The 21,999-nt window shown below is 39.6% G+C and overlaps 3 protein-coding genes across 3 annotated transcripts; 1 reads left to right on the plus strand and 2 right to left on the minus strand.

The window, feature by feature from the left end:
* Positions 1–185: 185 nt before the first annotated feature.
* On the minus strand, positions 186–1,308 carry nop10 (NOP10 ribonucleoprotein homolog (yeast)). Its single transcript, XM_007561694.2, has 2 exons — positions 1,033–1,308; positions 186–476 (listed from the first exon to the last, which is right to left on the minus strand). Exons 1-2 carry the CDS (start codon positions 1,084–1,086, stop codon positions 336–338), a joined length of 195 nt encoding a protein of 64 aa, XP_007561756.1. The 5' UTR covers positions 1,087–1,308; the 3' UTR covers positions 186–335.
* A 308-nt stretch (positions 1,309–1,616) lies between these two features.
* Positions 1,617–7,704, plus strand: LOC107837279 (uncharacterized). Its single transcript, XM_016676203.1, has 8 exons — positions 1,617–1,646; positions 2,449–2,498; positions 3,134–3,889; positions 3,963–4,033; positions 4,440–4,585; positions 4,729–4,809; positions 5,318–5,392; positions 6,300–7,704. The coding sequence occupies exons 3-8, from the start codon at positions 3,147–3,149 to the stop codon at positions 7,680–7,682; spliced, it is 2,499 nt and encodes an 832-aa protein (XP_016531689.1). The 5' UTR covers positions 1,617–1,646; positions 2,449–2,498; positions 3,134–3,146; the 3' UTR covers positions 7,683–7,704.
* An 8-nt stretch (positions 7,705–7,712) lies between these two features.
* Positions 7,713–21,101, minus strand: lpcat4 (lysophosphatidylcholine acyltransferase 4). The gene is made up of 13 exons (XM_007561700.2): positions 20,764–21,101; positions 19,473–19,836; positions 16,294–16,406; positions 15,299–15,359; positions 15,050–15,108; positions 13,312–13,346; positions 11,599–11,653; positions 11,279–11,361; positions 10,141–10,266; positions 9,887–10,043; positions 8,985–9,077; positions 8,402–8,537; positions 7,713–8,302 (listed from the first exon to the last, which is right to left on the minus strand). The coding sequence occupies exons 1-13, from the start codon at positions 20,851–20,853 to the stop codon at positions 8,118–8,120; spliced, it is 1,557 nt and encodes a 518-aa protein (XP_007561762.1). The 5' UTR covers positions 20,854–21,101; the 3' UTR covers positions 7,713–8,117.
* Between the last annotated feature and the right edge of the window lie 898 nt (positions 21,102–21,999).

Consider the following 21,999-nt stretch of genomic DNA (forward strand, 5'->3'; position numbering starts at 1 on the left):
TCTTTTGGATTGCTTTTTACTCATTCAAGAAAAGAATATGTAATTTTGACAAGTTTTCCATGGCAAAAGACAAAGAACTTTGAAATATTAATTACTTTTAAAACCCTCAACTTATTTTTATTCCCACAAGAAGATTTCCTCATTTCTAAGGCTGGATTGCATTCCAAACGCAAAACACAACTAAGTAAAAAGCATTAGCAAATTTTATTGAGTTTATACAATTATAAGTAAAAACCAAAATAATCCAAGTTGTAGCTGATCCAGCTCATAGTCAAGTCTTTCTGAATCCAACCCAGGAGTTTGTCTTCTTTGTTGCAGGCCCAGCATCACTTCCATCACAGAATGGGCCTGGCCTGCTGCGTGAGGAGGATCCCAAAGCGTTTCTTCACCAGCACCCGGTGCCGGGAGAACTTGTCGTCTGGAGAGAAGCGAGCCGGGTGGGCTGGGCTGGTGGGCTGCCCTTCGGGTGTCGCCTTCTGTTGGTGGATAACAAGGAAAAGTATTACAGCATATGGTCTGGTGGGAGAAAAACATATACTTTTTAGAGATACAATGTATGAGATTTAGAAAACAATACAAAGTCTGCTAAAAGTCCAAGTTTTCCATTAAAAAAAACAAAACAAAACAAAAAACAGTATGACTCCCACTCGTAGCCAATTTAAATAAACAATATATTTTTTTGCAAAGTATTCTAAAAACACAGTACAAAGTAACATCTATATGGTAAGAAATCATTATTTTTTTTGGCTTGACTTAATTGTTTTGCTGCTGCGTGCAATACGACAAAGCCCAATAAAGCACAAGTAAACAACACGTACAGAATTAGCACTAAAAGCTAACGTGGCTACTCGAGCTGTTTGCCTAATTTCTTTATCTCACGAAGTGCACCATATGTCACAAACTATTTACTTTTACGAATCTAAAACCGTAGTATGTAACATTTAAAAGCGGAAGTGAAACTTAATGAGAATAAAATGCTGCCAAAGTGTTAAAATGTTAATGTTAGCGACGTAAACACGAAGCTAGGCTTACCTTCAGAGTGTAGACTCGGTCTCCGTTCTCATTTAGATAATATTGCAGAAACATCACGACGACACTGTGCCTTTGGGTTTTACACGTTCAAATGAAGTCAAATAGACTGTTCAAGTCTGGAAAGTCCAAAGGTTTTCGGTAAAAGCGTTGTTGCTATGTCTGAATCCCACGTGCAGCGACGATTTCTTCCACCCTGCGCAGAAAAGGTGGATATCCGGCTGCGACCGCAGAGCATCCTGGGAAATGTTGTACAGCAGTAACGCGGGTGACCATTGCGCAATCGCGTTCAATGTTCGGTAACTTTACTTGAAAACACATAGATAGTTGGAATAATTTAATTATTAAATTTGAGACAAAATTAAATTTGTTTTGTCACAACTAAATTATTAAACACATAAGACATAAACAAAATGAGGGAAAAAGGAAAAAAATGTATATATGGTTCTCTTTTCAAATATAAATATTCCTCCACTTTAATTCATGAGAAACAGTCAATGGAATGCTTCTGAGCGAAAACAAGCCTCAACTGTTTGTATTTGAATTTAAATGAATGAATAATGAGTCCAGTTTTGAATCCAGCTTTAGCTGAAGACAAAGAATCCCCCCCCAAAAAAAAGGTAAGCCCATGAAAACCGATTCATCAACTACAGTTGGCGTGATTTGCCTGCTAGCTGTCTGCATAGAAGGGAAGTATTAATTTGAACATATGGAGAAGTGAAATTTCAGATGATTTAAAATGTGTACAAACTTCATTTAATTTGCCATCTACCATAGAAAAAGTAATTTGCTCAAAAGAAATGGACAAAGGTCCCATTACCCATTAGCATAAATTTGCACACCTTTAAACTAATTCTTGTCATAGAAACTTTTGATTCTGATCATTTTGCCTGTCAGCATGCAGGCATTTCCAAAAGTTCTCAGCCTTATTCATATTGCAAGAACACATTTTCTGTATAGCCTTTTTCAAGTGACCCTACATGTTTTCTGTTAGACTATGTGTTTTGGACTTTGACTAGAACATTATGAAACTTACAATTTCTTCAGCTTCACTACACAGATTTTGAGCCTTTTTTTTTTTTTTTTTTTTTTATTACATTTGCTACACTTTTCACAAAAGCACCAATTCTATCTAAAGAATTAAATCCCTATAGCATAAAGCTGACACCACTCTGCCTCACTGTGGCTATGGTGCTGCATTAGGGACGTCCAATGTTTTTGTGCCAAAAATATCTTGTGTGATCTTCTCACACTTTTTCCTGAGGAATAAGGAGATTGTCCTTACATCCCATCCAGAACAGAACCATCATATCTTTACCTGGATAGTGTACATTTTTATATCCACGTTTCAACACTGAAAAGTCTTCCGGTGGTTTCTCTTCTAAACTCACAGTCTTTGTTTTCCTACCTTCAAATGTCAGTGTATGTTGCCAGAGAAGAGCCCAAAAGTCCCCACAACACACTGGAAGGTATAGTATAATGAAACGGCCTCACAGAATTATTTTATTAAAGGGGCAGTATTATGAAATTGACTTTTTAAAAAATGTTTACATCCATGTTATCATTCCCAAATCAAAAAACATGGCTGCAGGGTTGCTTTGATTCTTTCACACATGCTTGAGAAATCTGTTAATCTCCCGTGGCAACCGTTCAGCTGCGTTAAACACCTAGTTGAGACCTAGCGGCGCATTTGAGACGCAGCTCGTCCTCAAAGCTGCAGTTTTCAAGCCGAGCTTCCACGTTACAGAGCACCCCTTCCCACTCCTAAGCTCCTTCAGACTAGCCAGAAGGAATTAGCGAACACCCGGTGCAACTGTGCCAGGTGTGCCAGCAGCTGGTAAAAACATAGTTAAAGAGTTAATATAGGACCCATGTTGCGATGACTTCCTGAAGGCGTTGTTCCAGTAAGAGCAGGAGCTTCTTAAAGAGACAGAGGCCCAATTTTAAGGCTTTACATAAAAGTCATATTTAATAAATGCAGCATTTTTATAACAACTGAAGGTAACATAGTTACTTCATTGTGTCATGAAATGGCTCACATAATACTGCCCCTTTAAATTCTTATTTTTGCACCAAAAGTTGAACTTTAGCTTCCCCGTTTCAGAATCAGCTAAGCAATGGAGCCAGTGTCAACCGTCCCACCGGATTCCATCCTGGAAGAGGAAAGTCAATGCTCCCTGCCCAGAGCATTGGCCACGGCCTTGACCCCGACTCCGACTCCGACCCCAACCCTGGCCTTTCCTCAGAACTCCTCTCTGGTCGCTGCAGGCACAGATCTTCTCCACAAGGTGGAAAACATCCCCTCTCGGTTTGAGCCGGCTCCTCAAATGGACCATTCGATCTTCAAGGAGCAGTTGATCTGCTCTTATGAGGTCCACAAGCTGAACGTCGATACCGCCGCCACACCATGCTCACCGCCGGCTGCAGAGATGCTCAGGGGGACCATCGATTACGTTCAAAGCAACCGACCAGTGGCGCACAGTCACTTCCCCGGCCTCATGAGCCCCTTCCAGGCCCCCATGTTGAACCCACCCACCAGAGATTTTCCTCCTGCCGTTTGTCCCAGACCTTGGAACTGTCAAGGTTTCCCATCTCCCGGTACCATGGTTTGTGGCGGTTTGCCGCCGATGCACTTTGAACCCAGGGCTCCCGGAAACTCCTGCATGGTGAACACGGGTTACCTGCCTCCCCCGCCTCCGTTCAGCTTCGGTTCGGGCCCCTGCATGGTGATCAACATGCCGGAGTTCTGTCACGGCGCGTGTTTACCTCCTCCCCAAATGTTCTTCACACCTGAAGGTTATCCCAGCTGGTGCATGGGCCTCCCATTGGAGGCGTTCTACCAGACCTACAGACCCGTTCTGTAAGGAAGATACATAATGCTAATCACACAGGGTTTATGGTTGGCTTCTTAGTGTGCTAAATCTGGTCCACAGGGTTTATAGCAGAAAAGACAACATGGCGCTGAATGGTCCTCAGACGTCGGAGGGTAGGAGGAAGGAAAAAAGTAAGTGATTAGAAGTTGTTTTGAAAGAGGCCAGGTATAAAATCAAGTGAGTTTATTTGTAACGCACAACAAAGTTCTTTAAACCGTAAAAACATCAACCAGTTATGAAACAAGCAATAAACATTACATTTTGTCAAGCGCCATCATCAAAATCATCAACACACACCAGATATGCTGATCAATGTTCCAGAGGTTACAATCAAACACAGCTGGTTTTTAAAGGAGCTCAGTGTTTCAGCAGTTTTCTAGTTTTCTAGAAGTTCGTTCCAGATTAGAGGAGCATAAAAGCAGAATGCTGCTTCTCCGTGTTTGGTTCTGGTTCTGGGGATGGAGAGCAGAACCCGAACCAGAAGACCATTCACGCCAGAACCGCCCCTCGATTCTCGCTGTTCTCTCTTCCTCACAGAAGAACACAAAGTTTTCCCGCCCGACATGACCAAGGAACAAGGCAGCCGAGTTTCCTCAAAGCCTGTGGCTGCTTTTCAGGATCGGCTGCAAATGGAAAGGACCTGGGAGGACAGCAAGGACGTCCCCAACGCCTTCGGTCTCAAGGTCTCTGGGTTCTAAAGGAAACCACACGGAGAAAAACACTCAACTCTGAAATGCAAAAAAATATATATATATATATATAAATCCCCATGTTGAAACGATCGTATTCATTGGCGCTTTAAAACTAAGTAAATTTTTCCACACAGAGTGAAGAAAATGAGACTCCAGCGACAGAAATCGGCTCCTTCATGGATCACCAGGATGATCTGGGCAATGACACAAACTTGGTCAGAAATGTAAGTTATTATAACACATAAACCAGAATTTTTGGGATCAAAGATTTCTTTGATGCATTTATTGAATTTTTTTTTGTTTTTAAATCAAAGTGACCAGGGTACTGATTCAATAAGGTTTTTTTTTTGTTTGTTTGCTTATTTAAAGTGTTTTGTGGCGGCATAATGTGTTAATTTTGGAGAACTTTGAGCCTACTTTATGCAGTCAAGCAGGTTCTATTATGGCACTTTGTTTACTTTACTTTAAGTTGTTAATCACAGTTTAAGAAAAGGAGAGCTACTTTCTCCACATAGGGAATGTGGAAAAAGTTGGAGAACTTTTTTCCGCTTAATAAAATGAAGCATTCATTTAGATTTTGTATTTTGTAGATTTTGTGTGATTATCTTTGTCTAATATAAGAATTTGTTCAATTATCTGAAATTAATTTTGACAAAAAAACAAAGACATTTTACTTGTTCTGTTGAAAACTGACATGTCGGTCTTTTTTTTTTTTATCATCAGTTGGACATGGATGACATGAACTGCCTCTTTCCTTCAGACCTGAACACCTTTGACTTCACACTGGAAGACCTGCAGGTAAAAGATGATAAGCAGACATTAAAGCTATTGATTTATTGCTACAAAAAAGAATAAGTAGAAAGGAACATTTAAAAATAACATTTCCCTCCATCTGTGCTTGGACACAAGAGTCTTCTAACCCCATATTTGCTACAAAGTGGCTCAAGGACGATAAATCCGGAGTTTGGGAGTGACTTTCACAAAGCCCTGACATTAGTACGATAGGAAACTTGTGGGCAGAGCTGAAAATGTGTTTGTAAGCAAATCAACCTTTAAATTCGACCCAGTTTCATCTGTTCTTGTCTGGAAGAACGGGTCAAAGTTCCTGCTGTTTATTCCGAAAACATCTGACCCAAGACATGGAGTTCAGAATGCAATTCTACGTCTAAACTCCAGAGACATTTTGAAGAAAGTTCAAACTCGGGCCATGCCAAGTTGCCATGGGTTTTATATTTTTGAGAACATTTTGAAAAAGTCTGCAGCAAGAGCCTGTCAGAACCCACTATAAAATTTACTCAAGTAATACCTACTAAAATTTTAGGTTTAGTGACCCAAATATAACATTAACCTCAGAAAAATGTTTTAAATAGCTGGCAAAAGCAGTTGGACTGATAAAAATTGAAAAACTAGCTGGTAACTGTTTGACCACTTGAAGTCACTGAAAGACTGGAGTACTGAGTTTTCAACCCAAGACAGTGGGTTTCTATTATTTAAAAAATAAAAAAATAAAAATAAAAAAATGCAGTTGTGTCACAGCAAAGGGAAGTTGATGTCTTCATACTACTGATCCTAATGTACATGAACTATACAAAGCCAGGGCAAATCAGACATACCTTCAAAGGACAGACTGGTCGGACTTTGACTACATTGTTACTTTATGCTGCTGTAATTGACAAGTCTCTTTATGTTCCTGTTTGACCAACAGTCGCTTATGGAGGAGAGCGTAGACCCACCTTTAAATGAGAAAAGTGCAGAGAAGACGCCTCCACCGCCATCTGAAATTGAAAGAATAATCCAGTACCTGCTGTCAGACGCTCCAATCACAGAATGCGAGAGAAAATATTACCAAAACAAGCTAGATTTGTTAGCTGAAGACAAACCGAAGAAGAACCTGTGTGGCTTCTCTGCAATCCAGCTGACACCCGTAGAAGAAAAACTAATGTACCCGAACACGTCCTTTCCTCTGGGCAGCCATTTTGAAGATTTGACCAGTAAGAATTCGAGAGAAGTCAACGATGACTGCAGGAAGAGACGTAGTCAAAGATATTCGAAGAAACGTTTTCTAAAAACAGAGACACAAAGTCGAGAAACGGCAAGAAAAAAAGGCATTCTTAATGACAACAAATCGAATTTCGGCACGGACATCAGATGGACTCAGAGGGCGAAGGACCACACCAACGAACTGGACGGAGACGGTTACCCTTTCAGAGCTAGAGATAGGAAACCAACCAATAAAAATCAGGAACACCGAAAGTTCATGGACAAGTGGCAGGAGTCTAGAGTGCCAAAAGGAAAACCTCTGGATTTCTTCAGAAGGATGGAGATGAGTAGCAAATGGTTATCTAGCATAAAAGAAGAACAAAGAGAGAAGGTTGCGAGACAAAAACCTCAAAGCAAAAAGACAGACAGATTGAAGCCGGCGCCAAAGACAACCAAACGCTCCTCGTCAAGGAAAGCAGCGGGGGTGAACGAGTACAAAGATTCAGGCGAACCTCTGCGGCCCCGGAGCCTGATGAAAGGTGGAAGAGCAAGAGAGACGAAGCGCAAAATAACTCAACCTGCTAAAGCGTCCAGAAAAACAAAGGCAGAGGTTTACAAAGCCTACTTTCCACCCAAACTGCCTGTTAAGTCCAAAAGCAACACAACGGTTGGCAAATGCAGTCAAAAGGCCAAATACAAGCCAAAATGTACCTCCAAAAGGATGAAGACGCTCCCTTCTGTGAAAACAGCTGAAGGAGGTCCGGAGTCAGACGGTTTTCCGTATCCAGCATTTAGTGAAGTGCAGAAGAAGCAGCGATTCCTAAGGGGCAAAACAAAAAATCAGAAAATTTCACAAAGGAGAGCAAATGGGTTAAAAATAAAGCCTGAAGCGTTCAAAGAAGCATATGAGGAAGAGGAAGAAGAAGAGCCCACAGGTACAGTGAAGAAGCACAAGCAGAGAAGCAATACCTCGGAAAAGAGGAAAGGGGGCGCCGACGAGACTCCGGAAATACTCTGCTCCAGTCGGGACTCTGAGCAGAGAGGGCCCAAAATCAGGATAAAAAGGGAAAGAGGGACTTTAAGAGCAACCTGGCTTCATATAGAGTGACAAATAAACCCCCAAAAAGCAAGCTTAAAACACATCAGTTTATTTCTGAAATAAACACATACAAAACAAAAACACAAGCTTTAAGAATCACAATAAATTTACAGTGTTTAGTTATTTTGGCACACACATCACTGTCCAGAAGTCACCTTTATTTTTATAAATTATTTTTTGCTTTTAGTAAAATTAACCTCCAATGACACACAAGTACTTATTGAAAGATATATATAAAAAAGACACCAGTAAACATACGAACCCTCAGAGCCACTTCGGAGGAAAGCTCCCCCTGCTCTTTGGGCGTTTCTCCACGTTTGTGCAATTGATGCTCGACTAAAAATATCATAAAACATATAAAAATAGAACTCTTTGGGTTTGTTTGGTCCCGACGTGATCGGGGGGGGGAAAACGGTCAGATGAGAACCACCAGTAACTAAAAGCTCATTCAAGCTTCTTGTGTTGTAGGAACCCGTTGGCGCCGTGCGTCACGCCGTTGCTGTTCACAGCCTTCCCATTGGCTGCTGCAGCAGCGGGCGACGGCTGTGGCCCCTCCTCCTCGGCCTGCAGGTAGTCGTTCACCACTTTCTGATAGGTCGGATGGGTCGTCAGCACTCGCAGCAGGTTTTCTGTCAAACATTTAGACATTTTGGTTTTAGCCCGACATAAAGCATCGTGTTTGATCGACAAAGAAAAGAAAAGAAAAAAAAAACATTGTGAATGCGCACCTTCAGTAAGCGTCCCCTGACTGGAGGCCTCGGTATACAGGTCACTGGTGTTGTGCTGTGGGATGCCAAGCAGCGCCCCCATGAGGTCTGAGAGCTCCTCCCCACTTAGGCTGCCTTTCGACTCCTGGTCAAACAGCTGGAAGGTAGGAGAACAAAGGAGAGCATTAACAGGGTGTCTGCAGTCAGATTTAAGACTTTTTTAAATGACACCTTCACTAATATTTAAGTCCAATCAAGATTTAAACAACAAGAATAGCAACAACTGAGAACTTCGTGAGGTCTGTTTGTGGCTCTCGGCTGTAGTTTTGTGCTTTTCACACTGCATGTGGTTCTCTACAGCCGTAGCTGCCATAGTGCCAAGCTCAAGTTTGTTTTTTTTCTCCACGGTATACACCTAGCCTTGTATGAGCTAGGTGTATACTGTGGTGTATTTTAAGGCCTTAATTTTATATCTATGAATTTCAGACTTTTTAAGGATTTGGGACATCCTGATCATAGCGTACATTTCTAGAAATGTACGTTTCTAGAAACGTACGTTCAAATCTAAGACCAATAACTTCTGTCAAACATGCAAGACACTTACTGTAAAAGCAGAGTGAAGCAGGGCCTTGAAGTTTGTGAAGTCGCTAAGAGCCGAGACGCTGAAGTAAAGCTGTCTGAGGTCCACCGTTTCATCCTGATGAGGAACGCAAAGAAAGAGCTCACACATGTGACCAATTATTTCACCTGAAAGTCTATTTTTAAGATTTCCTTTTTTTTTAACTGAAATTAAAAACATATTCATAGATTGCTGCATAAAAACAGAGCAAACTTTTTACTTTACCACATTTTACGGGCCACGATTGTTTTTTATGGTTGTTTAAAGGAAAGGCTAAAAGCTTCATTAAGAGATGTTTCAAAATTTTTTTAAACTTTTGGTAAGGGCTGAAACTATTAATCAGATTAATCATGACACACACACGCGTACGCGTACACACACACACACACACACACACACACACACACGAAGGCCATTTCTTAAAAAAAAAAAAAAAACAACATTCAGAGCAGTGATTAAGCCAAAACTGTACAGAAAAGAGATACATTTTGCATTCAAGATAAAACACTCTGTCAACGTGTTTCACCCAAAACTCAAGTGGCCGATTCAAATTCATAAAAGTAATACATTATTGTACTTTAGGCAATAAAATGTTCTCATTTGAAAAGTAAGTGATTTGTTTATTTGCATTTTTAAAGTATTTCTAATATGTAAAAAAAAAAATCTTAAAAAGTTAAATGAAAAATCTGTAGAATGTGCCATTTTTTTAATCAGATTAATCAATTCATCATCAGAATAATTGATTAATCTGAATAATTGTCAGCTTGAGCCATTCTTATGAAGGTGGTCTGTAACATCCAACATCACAATATTAAAAACACAGAGTATGCGGAACAAAAGAAACATTTTTTTTTTTGCTTCATTCAGACCCAAAGAACTGACTTTACCTTTGAATATAAGCCACAGATGGAGACAGCCGTTTGTTTATCCTTGAGGGAGAGAATAGAGGTGAGCTCATCTGCACTGGCCTTTGACCCCTGAGCTCCAGACCGACACCTGTCAATCATTTTGGTCAGAGCCGCTTTGATTTCATGGGCTTCCAGTCTAAGAGACCGAAAGATGCAAAAAGGAAGACAATGGTTAGTTTAAATAACACCAAACAGCTTTGGTCTAGAGATTAAAAAAAAAAAAGAGTTCTTACCCATTTTTACGCAGAAGAGACAACGTTACCCTGCCAGGAGGTTCCAGCGGTAGAGACAGGCCCCCCAGTTTGCTCACAGGGACCCTGCCCTCCATCACATGGTCTGTGGCTGGGACTCCTAACGCCCTGTGGAGCAGTGAAGAACCGTTAGGAAACGGGTCAGGTCGTGGGCGTCTTAGTCAGAAACTAAAGCGTATCTTTACTACTAATCAAAAACAATTTAACGCATAAATATGGCTCAGCTGCTACCTCTGGTGGCAGAAATCTGCAAGCGTTTCTCAAAGTCAAGTGATATAATAAACCAGTTTTTCCCGTTTGAGGAACGGGAAAAACGGGAGCGTCAATGGCAGCTCCTGTTGCCATTGACGGGAGCTGCCATTGAGGCAGACACATAACACATAAACATGTGTTATGTTTACTGTGTTATTAATATGGTCGACTGTGCCTAGAGTCTGGCTAGACGGTTTGAAAATAAAAATCCCTACATGAGCTTTCTGTGCCTAGGCTTGTCTGTCTTGATAACATATTTTGCTGGATGATAAATTGTCCCAGGAATAACTGCGATAATATTGTGGTTTTGATACCATTTTCAAGTCACATATTGATAATGGCCATTGATAATGACATGATGATGCTAGTTCACCTTCGCAAAGACAGAGAAACTTTAATTTTGTGAAGAACACTTAACACTGGAACTGGAAGATATTTTAAATACCCCAAATTAGAGATACACAATATATCAGCACCAACATCAGTATCGGCGGATATTGGTCATTTTCTAACATATCGGTATCGACTGAGTCAATATGAACAACCAACATTTATTTCCATCTTGATGCCTTTTGTTTCTTGTTGGGGGTTTTTCCCCCCAAAGGTGTCAAAATAGTAGAAGCATATATATATATATAAAAAAATACTGGTTATTGGCCAATATTTGGATATCAATATCGGCCCAAATTTTAATATATCTGTGAAATAAAATCTAAAATAAAACACGATCATAAATACAACTGATTAAGATTTCTCTGTAAACAAAATTGCCCTTCAAAAAATATTCTGAAATGATCAAACTCATTTTAAATTCTCATGCGATTAGTTGAGTAGTTGCTTATTGCGACAGGCGTGGTCGTCTCCTTACTTGGCCATGAGTTTCTGGACGTTGTCAGCGTACAGGCTGGGGTTCTTCTTCTCCTCCTCAGACGGGTTATAAACAGGCAGGTACTGCAGGACAACAAAGCATGTCATTTATTCGCAGATTAAGTTTTTTTAAAACCTTTTCTTGAGAAGTTAAAAATTAAAAATTAAAAATTTTTAAAAAAAAGTGGCCGATATGGGTAAATACAGCTTCATATCTGCTGCACCTCTTAGTGCAGCCAACAGAGAACACACCCTGAGTACACATATTTATGACTTTATTGTAAGGAAATAGGGTGGGGAGGGGGGATATACGATTCTTACCTCAACAGTCATGTTTGTATAAAACTGTGAAGCAGTGTGCCACACTGAATCGGTCCTAAAAAATAAAGAGAAAATGATACACACTTGTGAGAATGCATAGTGTGCTAATTATGACAGGAAACTCAAGAAGAAAACTTGAGAGAGCCAGTTTAAATCAGACACCAACTTCTTTTCCCAGTTATAGACTTGCTTAAATACTTGGGGTTGAACCAGTGAGACTGAATTATCAAACATAAAAATTAGTGTTATTGCAAAGCAAGAAATTAATTTAAACAAGTTGTGGAAGCTTAAGAAAATTATTTAAATAAATACTAACAGATTGAATGTGCTTCACTCATCAAAACATAATCCTTAGTACTGAAAACATGAAGTCTAATGCAACTTCTTGAGATTTACCTGTCACATCTTGAATAATGTAAACATTTCCAACAAGATGTCAAAAATGTTTTCCTCATAGTTTCTTCCATACTTGAATACACTTGTACATAAAGCAACCAAAACATTTTTTTCTCATTTTTGCCTCTCAGACTGATCAGTTTCTAAAGGAACATTTTAATGGAACAATGACCTTCAAGTATTAGCAGAACTTTTGTGTTATTGTTTGTTTCAATTGAGGTTCTGTTAATAATACTCTTAATTAGGTGTAAATTCAAATGAGTTGGTCCAAAAGGCTGAAGCTAATAGCTAGCCTGGGAGCAGCCAAGGCAACAGCAGCGAGCTGCAGTTTCAAAGTCAAATCTTAATAATGTCCTCACAATTTATGCAAATGCCACTTTATGGCCTTTATACAGTGGATGCAAACTTGCATAGAAGCTGAATTGGAGGCTGTGAGTCACAAATTATCCGTGTCAAATGCAAACCAATACTGTAATATTTAAAACGTTTATAGCAAGCAAAGCAAAACCGCACTCATACACTGCTCTGGCATTGTTTGCTTTATTCTTTCGACAGGCGATACTTTGTCGTCCAGTTTTCATATGCGTTTCATATGGGAAACTTATTGGTGGCACACCACCTCCAACTTGTGTTTCCTGTAAGTTGCCACCTGTTTTACTGCAAACAAAACTCAATTTAAATTTGAGTGGTGCTTAAAGTTTTACCAAATAGCATTTGCACAAACTAATGAGACCCTTTGAGACTACATATGGCAGAACACTTTGGTCTCGATCCCTCACAAACTTACCCGTTAGCTTTCAGGTCCAGCTATGGACCGGAAAGCTAACCTGAATATGGATTCATGCTAAAGTACGATGTTACGCTAAACTACGCTATTAGCTATGGACCTCCCATCACCTGGAACTGCTTTCAATCTTTATCCCCGTTGACAAATGTAGTACAAATGCATCTATAAATGTTCATATTGATGAACTTTGCTGCCATCAAGTGGTCAGAGTATGAACAACATCAGATTGTGGTTTATCGCTGCATTTTACATTATTTGATAGATGGGAATAGAATAATCAACAATACAATTGATCAAAACAGTATTACCAACTATAATCTTACTTAACTAAAGCAATACAAAGCATAACCTGTGATTTAGCTGATTAAATGATCTGACATTATACGTTTGTCACTAATTAGACCAATTTAATGCACATTTATACCAACGCACTTGCATTTCTACCTCCTTTTAATCAAATCCATACAAGCTTAATACAATGCAACACAAGCCTGAGAAGAAACAAAAATAAGCTAGCTTAAGGAACTCACCATGACGCCCCTTTATATGTCCATCGAACGGTGTCCTGAGGAAGAGCCATAAAAACACAGATCAAACAGTGCAAGCGGGACAAAAATGGTTTTATCTCAGAGGGGGGTTTTGTATGCCTCCCATTTCCCCATGTTAAACACAGTGATATTTGCAGTATGCAAACACTGAACCAAACAGTGTTTGCATTCATCTTTCGAACATGACTCCAAACAGTCAAAAATGCCAACTGTCAAACAGCACAAAGCTTTTATTGTACACTTGTGCGAATGCAAGTTCATACATGTTTTTGGTATGATGCAATACCAAAAACAGTAAGAACAGTAAAAATAGAGCAGAGGCACACATTGTTGTTAAATGCAGCTAACTTCACTTGCTGCTGTTCCATTTCTACAGCTCTCTAAAATCATGTCTAGACTCATGGTTCAGCACTGGGTCATTTGCATGACCAGTGCAGGCCTTTTATGACATCTTGGTGTCCAGTACATTAACTCTCAGCATTTTTTGGAACACAAACATTTGTATTCCTGTGGTTGAAGCTAATCAGTTCCTGTGGACTTTTCACACCTATATTAGGGATCAAAACTTGCAACATTTGTTAAATTTTCAGCTGATCCATTAAGCTTTCACACTTCAGTATGTCAAACGAGCCCAACACTTTGAAATACCTGATCTCCCTCTCACCATTCACCTGTGGTGGTGCTGTGCCAAGAACTGTTTAAGAAACAACACAAAAACCTCTGAAGAAGATAAACGTGCAGCAAATTAATGGTATATGAGGGCCGCACTGGGTGAACTCAAGGAATTCATCTGTCCAACCCATGTTTCAATCAACTCCAGGCCACTTCTTTGTTCCGTCACAATTATTGTTTCTTTCCATTTTGATTGTCAGAGTTCAAACTTTACAAGGACTGCGATGCCGACTGACGCAGACTGACCAGACCAAACAATGCAATGGTGCCAACAATAAACTGCACCACAACACGGTCAACAGAAACTATGATCTCGCCTCGCACCCGCTTCCTCACACACAAAGCCAGCGCACAGTCACCTTCCCATTCATACTTGGTGACAGTCACGCCCACATCGACACACCCACCACCCAGGTGTCAAAGCCGCGTGCTCCTGTCAAATCAGTAATTACTTATTTTATTCATATAGCTCTTGCAGAAGGCATGAGAGCAACTTCCTTGTTCATGAAATGTTAAGAAAAATGAAGCGGCATCAGATTTTAGCGACTGTAGGATTTCTGTTTTGTTTTGGTGAAGCACCACGAGACATTTCTCACAAAAAGACTCTTGTGTTTGTTTCAGTTACATTTACCCAGAATGCCGTGCACTGTAATATGTTTCCTAATTTTGGAGTAGTCCGGCGTTCACATATCTATTTGAACCAAACCAGAGTTCAAGTCAACCAAACCAAACCGAGACCTAGGTTTTTAGGCAGACTGAAGTTTGCTTTTTTGGTCTGCATCAGAATTTGATTACGCATTCTCACCTCCTCAAATGAACCGGACTTTCTCGGCAAATAAACCAGAGTTTGATTAAAGTGGACCAAAGAGGGTCCGGTGTGAATGGAAATGCTGGAAAGTGTTAGGAGACCTGCAATTCATCATGCATGCATTAAAGAATTTTAAGGATTCAAATATTTACATCCGAAATGTAAATGTGGATGTAAATAATTGGGACGGAATTATTTACATCAGGGACGGAAACTCTTCTCCCCAATTATTGCACTCACCACTTTGTTTGGGTAGCGCAGAAGAACTGGTTGGACAGGGACTCCAGCGACAAAGGCACCTGACATCAGGAGACAAAGAAAAATGTCTTGGAAATGTACCAAGTCAACAAGTAGCAAAACAAGAAAATGAAACCACTCCGATTATTGAGCAATTCCTGCATGATTCGTGCAAGTTTTACTCAACCAGTCAGGACGGTCTTGCTCAGGATGACATCACGTTTTCTGTTTGTTCTCGCTGCAGACACCTACCAGGCTTGAACTTGATGAGCGCTCGGCCATTAGTCGTGGTTCCCTCTGGAAACATGAGCATCTAGAAAATGAAAAGTTGCTTCTTTTATGAATTCAATCAAGTGATAGCATCTCAATAGCATTTCAAGAACAATCTAAAATAATTCTCCACCTATTTTGAGCCACAAAAAAAATAAAAATAAAATAAACGGTAGCTAAGAAGTGATGCCAAACATCAAAAATAATTCTATTAAACCAGCAGAATGCACAAAATAAATCTAGCTAGGATTTTTCATGCCATGTTTTATAATCTGTGATAATTTTGCAGCATATATTACCTACTATTTAAAGTCCTTGTAATAAGATGCCAGAGAAAATCCTGAAGAAACTGAGTAATGCTTTGCCTCCTCAATCTGTTGCCATCAACGGTTGCTAAGCTAGCTGAAGCAAGGCTAGCAGACCTTTATCCGTCACTTAAAAGAAAGTGACGGGAAAAACAGAAAAATATTTTGTGTTTTCATAAATATTTCCATTTATGAAAAAACACAAAGTGGACACTAAAGCCAGCCTTCATTCTTGATGAGGTCATAATAAAACTAGAGTCCGCAGTAAGACAAAAACAACACATTCACAACAATAAGCACATTTATTTTAAAACTATACATTTACCAGGTCTTAATTCTGTTCTCAAGTTTGCACATAAAATTGACATTAAATGACAAAAGTGTTACTGTATAATTCTGACTGAAAATGTTTTTTCAGCAGAGGAAGAAATGACTAGGACTGAAATGATTAATCAGATTAATCGCGATGAATCGATTATTGATAAAATCAACCAATTTCACAATCGATTCATTGGAGCATGGAAGTCCATTTGAAAGTCCATTTGATTAGAAAACAGCAGTAGTGGTTAATCGAAAACTGTACAAAAATAAATTAAAAAAGAAAAACCTTTGTCTTATAATTTGTTCTAAGTAGACATGGCCTCTCCTGCAGACGACCACCTGACCTCGTACCTGGGGCCAGTAGCCTTTAGAGGTCAGCCTCTCGATGAGCTTAGCAACGGCCATCTTTCTCGACTCCGGATCTTTCCTGCTCACGAGCACAGACTGGTTGAACTCCAGCAGAGCTGAAACACATATCAAAAATCATTATTATTATTATTATTATTATTATTTTACACTGCATCAAATCAGAACAAAGAAATAAAACAAACTTTAGAATTTTACTGTGCGGTTACTCCTGAAGGAAATGAAGCAGGAAGTGGAAGAGCACGCCACAGCAGATCAGATGTCGATAGAAGAAGCCACTTGTTTACCTTTAAACTTCCTTGCATATTTCTGGCTGCCTTTTACTGTGCGTCTCCAAATAGTTCTCTGGTTTGCGAGAGTTTAGTGGGAGGATTTTCAGTTCTCTACGTTCCAAATGCGAACCCGGCTAGCCGGAGTTTTTAGAACATGAATCAACTCCTCAGTCCTGCCTCTCTGAGGCCGTCAGAGTCAGGTCTGACCTGGGTGAGTCAGCCGTTTCATCCAGACTCTCAAATCAAACTAAACGGCACTCTCATCTTGTTCCTCAGAGTCATCATGAAACTGCAATTGCTGTCCTGTTGCATCATTTACTCGTGCAATTGTTTTCGACAACAGTAATACGCTAAAGGAAACTGCCCAGGAAAACAGATTGGACTACTGATTGAAAAGCGCATACCTTCATGTATGCGTTCGTTTTCCCTTCTCTGAAAGTCGACAGACGTCGAATGATGTGTGATGTTGAAGCGCCACCGAGCAGCAGTTTGAAAACTGAGAACTTTTTATTGTGAAAATGTGCGTTCCCCAATAGTTCACATGGAAATCAAAAGTCTGAAACATGATTATTAAAAAAAAAAAAAACAACGGTTTGATTTGAAGGGAATCGCACTCATTTAGTAGGTTTCACCTTCATGTCTTTCCATTAATTTGGGTTTTGGGTCAGTTAACCTCTTTTGTACCCAGACTATGTGCAATTATGTTCAATTGTGTTGTGATTTCAGCGTGTCTTACTTCCATTCTACACCATAAAATAAAACACTTTCAAAGCATTGTGTATCTGCTTTGTGGTTTGTAGGCTATTCAAGTTTTTTTATGAACTAGAGATATGAACAAGCATTGAAAAAGTTCAAATCTCACATTATTTTTCTGAAAAACTTTGAATTTCACCCCATTTCTTTTGGATCAGATCGTCATTTGAAACAATTAGACCTTCATAAATTGTGACCCCTAATCACACCAAGATAGCCTGTTTGAGAATATTGCTTGCTAGATGACCGTTTCAAACCTGCTTTGACAAATTATGAACTGATGAATGTGCCAACTCGGACACAGTTCAACCTGCTGTATCTCAGCAACAGCTCTTTGTCGAGACGGAGCAAAGAGCTGCTTTCATCAATGGGATGGGCACATAAAAAGCTGCGACTTAAATTCTTAAAATATACATTCTTAAGTCGACAGAAATACTTTAACATAAAAAAAAAAGAAGACAGCCAAATTAGCAATTAAAACTACAATTTTCAGCAGTTCATCTCAACAACCATTAGGTAGCCAACAGGAGTAAATGCAGTAATAGTAATGCATGCAATTGACATTTTAAGCTGAATCCATCAACCCAATTTATGAGTCCATTTATAAACACAGTGAGCTCTTAACAGCTGTTATAAATCTTTCTTTCAAAGCCAGAGTGACTCCATTAGCTCTGCTACATGTTAACATCCAAACATCAGAAATGCTGGTCAGGATTTTAAAGATTGTTTGAAAACTTTTTTTTTTTTTCTTTTTTTTTACCCGAAGGTGATATCAACCTATTAGATTGAGATAAAATAATTAAGCCCCTTAACTAGCCAAATAGGCGTAACTTCCTGAAGGACTGGTGTGGACACGTCCCCACCAACTCTGGCATGAAGGGGACAGTCCCCACCAATATTTCTTGCACCTTTTTTTTCTTTATGTGTATGGCTTAGATACACGTTGTATTCAAAGATGACTAATCAACCACCGCTAGTGTTCAGGCGATCACTTCCTAATGATCGCAAAATGGAAATTCAGAAACGGACAGAATGTTGTGTTTGGTGTTTGTACATTTTTGTGTGGTAAATGTTTTTGTGGGGGTTTTATAGTGTTAATTCCTGATGCACTTGAACGTAACCTTTGCTCTGTGCTCCCAGGGCTGTTGTATATTGGTTGCTATGGCAACAAGTCTGCGCATGATGTTAAGCTGACAGACTGGGAAAAAAATAACATAACCACCTGTTTTTCCACATTTTTCCCCCTGGATAAATTGCATCAGTTGTTCGTAGAACATGGCGATATTCAGAGCAATCATCAAATAGGATGAAATATTTCATAAAGTATATAGGAGCCAAAGTTTGTTAAATTTTAAATCATGGCTCCTATTAAGTAAAATTAAATTATGGGCCATTATAATGAGAAATTCGCTTTGTTCTCTTGTTTCTAGAACTGACAGAAACCAAACTATAGATTTATTAGCAGAGAGAATATATATACTGCTCAAAAAAATAAAGGGAACATTTCACTTTAATTTTGTGTGTGGCTCCAAATCCAGGCCTCCATTGGTTAATAAATTTGATTTCCATTGATGATTTTTGTGTGATTTTGTTGTCAGCACATTCAACTTTGTACAGAACAAAGTATTCAATGAGAATATTTCATTCATTCAGATCTACGATGTGTTATTTGAGTGTTCCCTTTATTTTTTGAGCAGTGTATATTTTACATATTCAAACATCAACATCTCAGCTTTAAGCCACATTTTATAGAATCCAGTAATTGCTCTACTCACCAACTGCGTCTTTATTATTTACTATATTAAAGACACATATCATAATTTATTGACTGTTTGGCATTCACATGTATGTTTTGGCTTTATTCTTAGCACTAGAAAAGGAAAAGGCCTTCCAGTGGCTGTGGGTGCATCAGCACCCTAACACCCCCCCCAAGAAGAAAAGATTTTCTGTCACACAAATATGTTTTACAATAGATTAAATAATTGTTTGCGGGAAGACAGAACGACTCTGGCTGTAAATAATGAACCAGTTCTTCGCTGGGCATTAAGAAAAAAAAAGCCAGGAGCCAAATCCTGAATCTATCACCAACCCTGCCAACCTCATGATTATATCGGAGTCATGAAAGTGCAGCCATTTTACCTCCTATGACGGGCAGCTTCGTGTTCTCGTACCGCGACACAACAGTTGCCAGCTGGGTCGGACACAGAACCAGCATGTCCAGGAAGCCGCTGTGGGGCGCCACCACCAGGACCGGCGCCTCCTTCAGGTCGGCCCTGCGACCTTTTACTTTGACCCACAGGAAGCCCAAGGAGAAGAACACGGCTCTGCTCAGGAGCAAGATGATGGGGTGGTACAGCCAGCGGCGCCAGCCCGTGACGGGCCGGGCGCGCTCTTCTTCCGAAAGGCCGGCCAGTCTTAGCCGGGCGATGGGCCACATGATGAGGAAGAATAAGGCCGCCAGCGTGACACGTACAGGGACGAGGACGCTGCCCAGGATGAGCCCCTGTCGGCAAGAGAAATAAAAGAAACGTTAATATTAGAAGATTTATTCTAGTAGTCATAAAGTAAACACGTATTGTTCGGAAACTAGATAAGATAGAATTCCTATTATTTATAATAGGCATTCAGTTAGTTTTTCTAACTGATTTTGAAAACCTCTACACACACACACACACACACACACACACACACACACACACACACCCCACCTAATATGAAAAAATGTAGATAATCCTGTCGAGTTCAACATGTCAGGCTTTACCAACCATTCTTTCCGCTATGCTGCCCTGCCCCAGCCATATTAAACTCACTGTTATGCAACTCTGTCTCTTGTTATCAGTCACACCTGCCTATGATGAAGTTCTTTATGACTTGGCTATTGTGGGGTGTAAGAAGTAGAAGAGGCGCTTTGTTTCTGTGTGAGATGCTGATGTAGGATTCACAAGTCAAGCCAGAAGCTTGACTTAAAAAATGTTACTTAAAAATTATTCATAATGCTTTTTTTTTTTTTTACAATGTTTCATTAAGTAGCAGAACGAAAAAGGCATGTTATTTGTGAGACAATAACATGAAACGTAGTCCTATAAAAATGCTGCACATTGCCTCATAAATGTGGCGCTTTGTCTAAAAATGCAATGAAAGGCATTTAGAATTTTTTTAAAAACCTGTATTTTTATTTAATTTTTTTGCCAATTGCTTCATATAATAAATGTAATGTTATTCATGAATATATTTCATATCTTATTAGCAAAAAATATTTCACCCAAGTCTTGTTTAATGCAAATTAACTATTTTTTATTGCTACTTTTCAACATCGCCTATCAGTTTCAGGCGGCAGCTGATCGTCTCTTCCCTCTTGTGACTGAAAAGAAATGAAAAGCTGCCACTAATTGCAAACGTTTCAATTTAAATATAACATCAGCAAACTCACCCTAATCCTCTGCGCTCTGGTCAGCTTCACCTCGAAGACAAAAGGATGAGGGTACTCCTCTGTTGCCGTGCAACAGTCGCCTTTCTCCATGACTACGACCCGCAGCCGACAAGCTCAACTAAAACGTCTTTAAAAAGTTGAAGGCAAGTTCTTCGACCCAAACGTCCTTTAAAAACTTTCGGGGGAGATGACCTGTTTGTAAACAAACACGAGTTCCCGTCTCGCGCCTTCCTTTGAGTTTTAAAAGTTGAAGCTAAAGTTGACAGACGCGCGTGGAGAAAAAGTGTGACGGAACGCGAGACCAAAGATTAAGGTTAAAAACAAACGCCACCGCTTTCTGTCCTACACTCTACCTTAAGCGTGAGACACCACGCTGAAGCCCGGTTTCTCTGCCCTTCCCATCTACATATTGCTTTCTGAACTCACCTGTCCCGCCCCTTCCCACACACACAGGCACACACTGTACGGTACAGTACACACCTACTCAGGGAGGTTTTGTTCGGGCGAGTCAGACCGGTCCCCGAAACTGAACGACACTTCGAAAAATTGTTGTTTTACCAGCGGGGCATACATACAGTATGTAACAAAAAAAAAAAAAGTTTAATTCACCTACAGATCACTGTTTACATGTGTTGCATCATGTCATCCACAAGGAGGTGCTGTGCTCTGCTGCTTTCCCATGGATTTGATCTTCCATGTAAAAGGTCCAAGAGTTCTTGTCTTGGTATCATTTGAAATAATGTTAGATCAACTTTCAGGTGGTTCCAGGATCATGTATGTAGGGTAACAATTAAGAAATCATGTTTTTTGTTCTCTGATGCAATTAACATTCTTTCTACAATATAGAGCCTCTTCGTTTCTAGCCCAAAGGCCAAGTTAACTATTTTCATTATAAAAAGTGATTACAGCATTAGCTTGAAAGTTTTTTCGGAGTCACCCTGTTAATTAAATTTCAAACATTAAAAGTCTATTTTTCTTTATAAATGTTTTACTTGGGAAAATTGGATAAAATTGTGATTTTACCAGTGAAAAAGGACAGTGATGATCTTTTTAATCATATGACTTACACAGGATATAACATGAATCCCAATTAGTTGTCAGACCACAGCAAAAGTTGAGGTTTTTTGAAAGGAAATCGTCAAAAAAAAAGAAAAAAAGAAAAAAAGAAAAAAGGTTTCCTATAGTTCTGTTCTGTCCAGGTTTGCAGGCAAATGCAGCAGGGCTTTTGTCCACTTC

The sequence above is a fragment of the Poecilia formosa genome, unplaced genomic scaffold (genome assembly GCF_000485575.1).
Source record: "Poecilia formosa unplaced genomic scaffold, Poecilia_formosa-5.1.2 Scaffold130, whole genome shotgun sequence".
Taxonomy (NCBI): Eukaryota; Metazoa; Chordata; class Actinopteri; order Cyprinodontiformes; family Poeciliidae; genus Poecilia; species Poecilia formosa.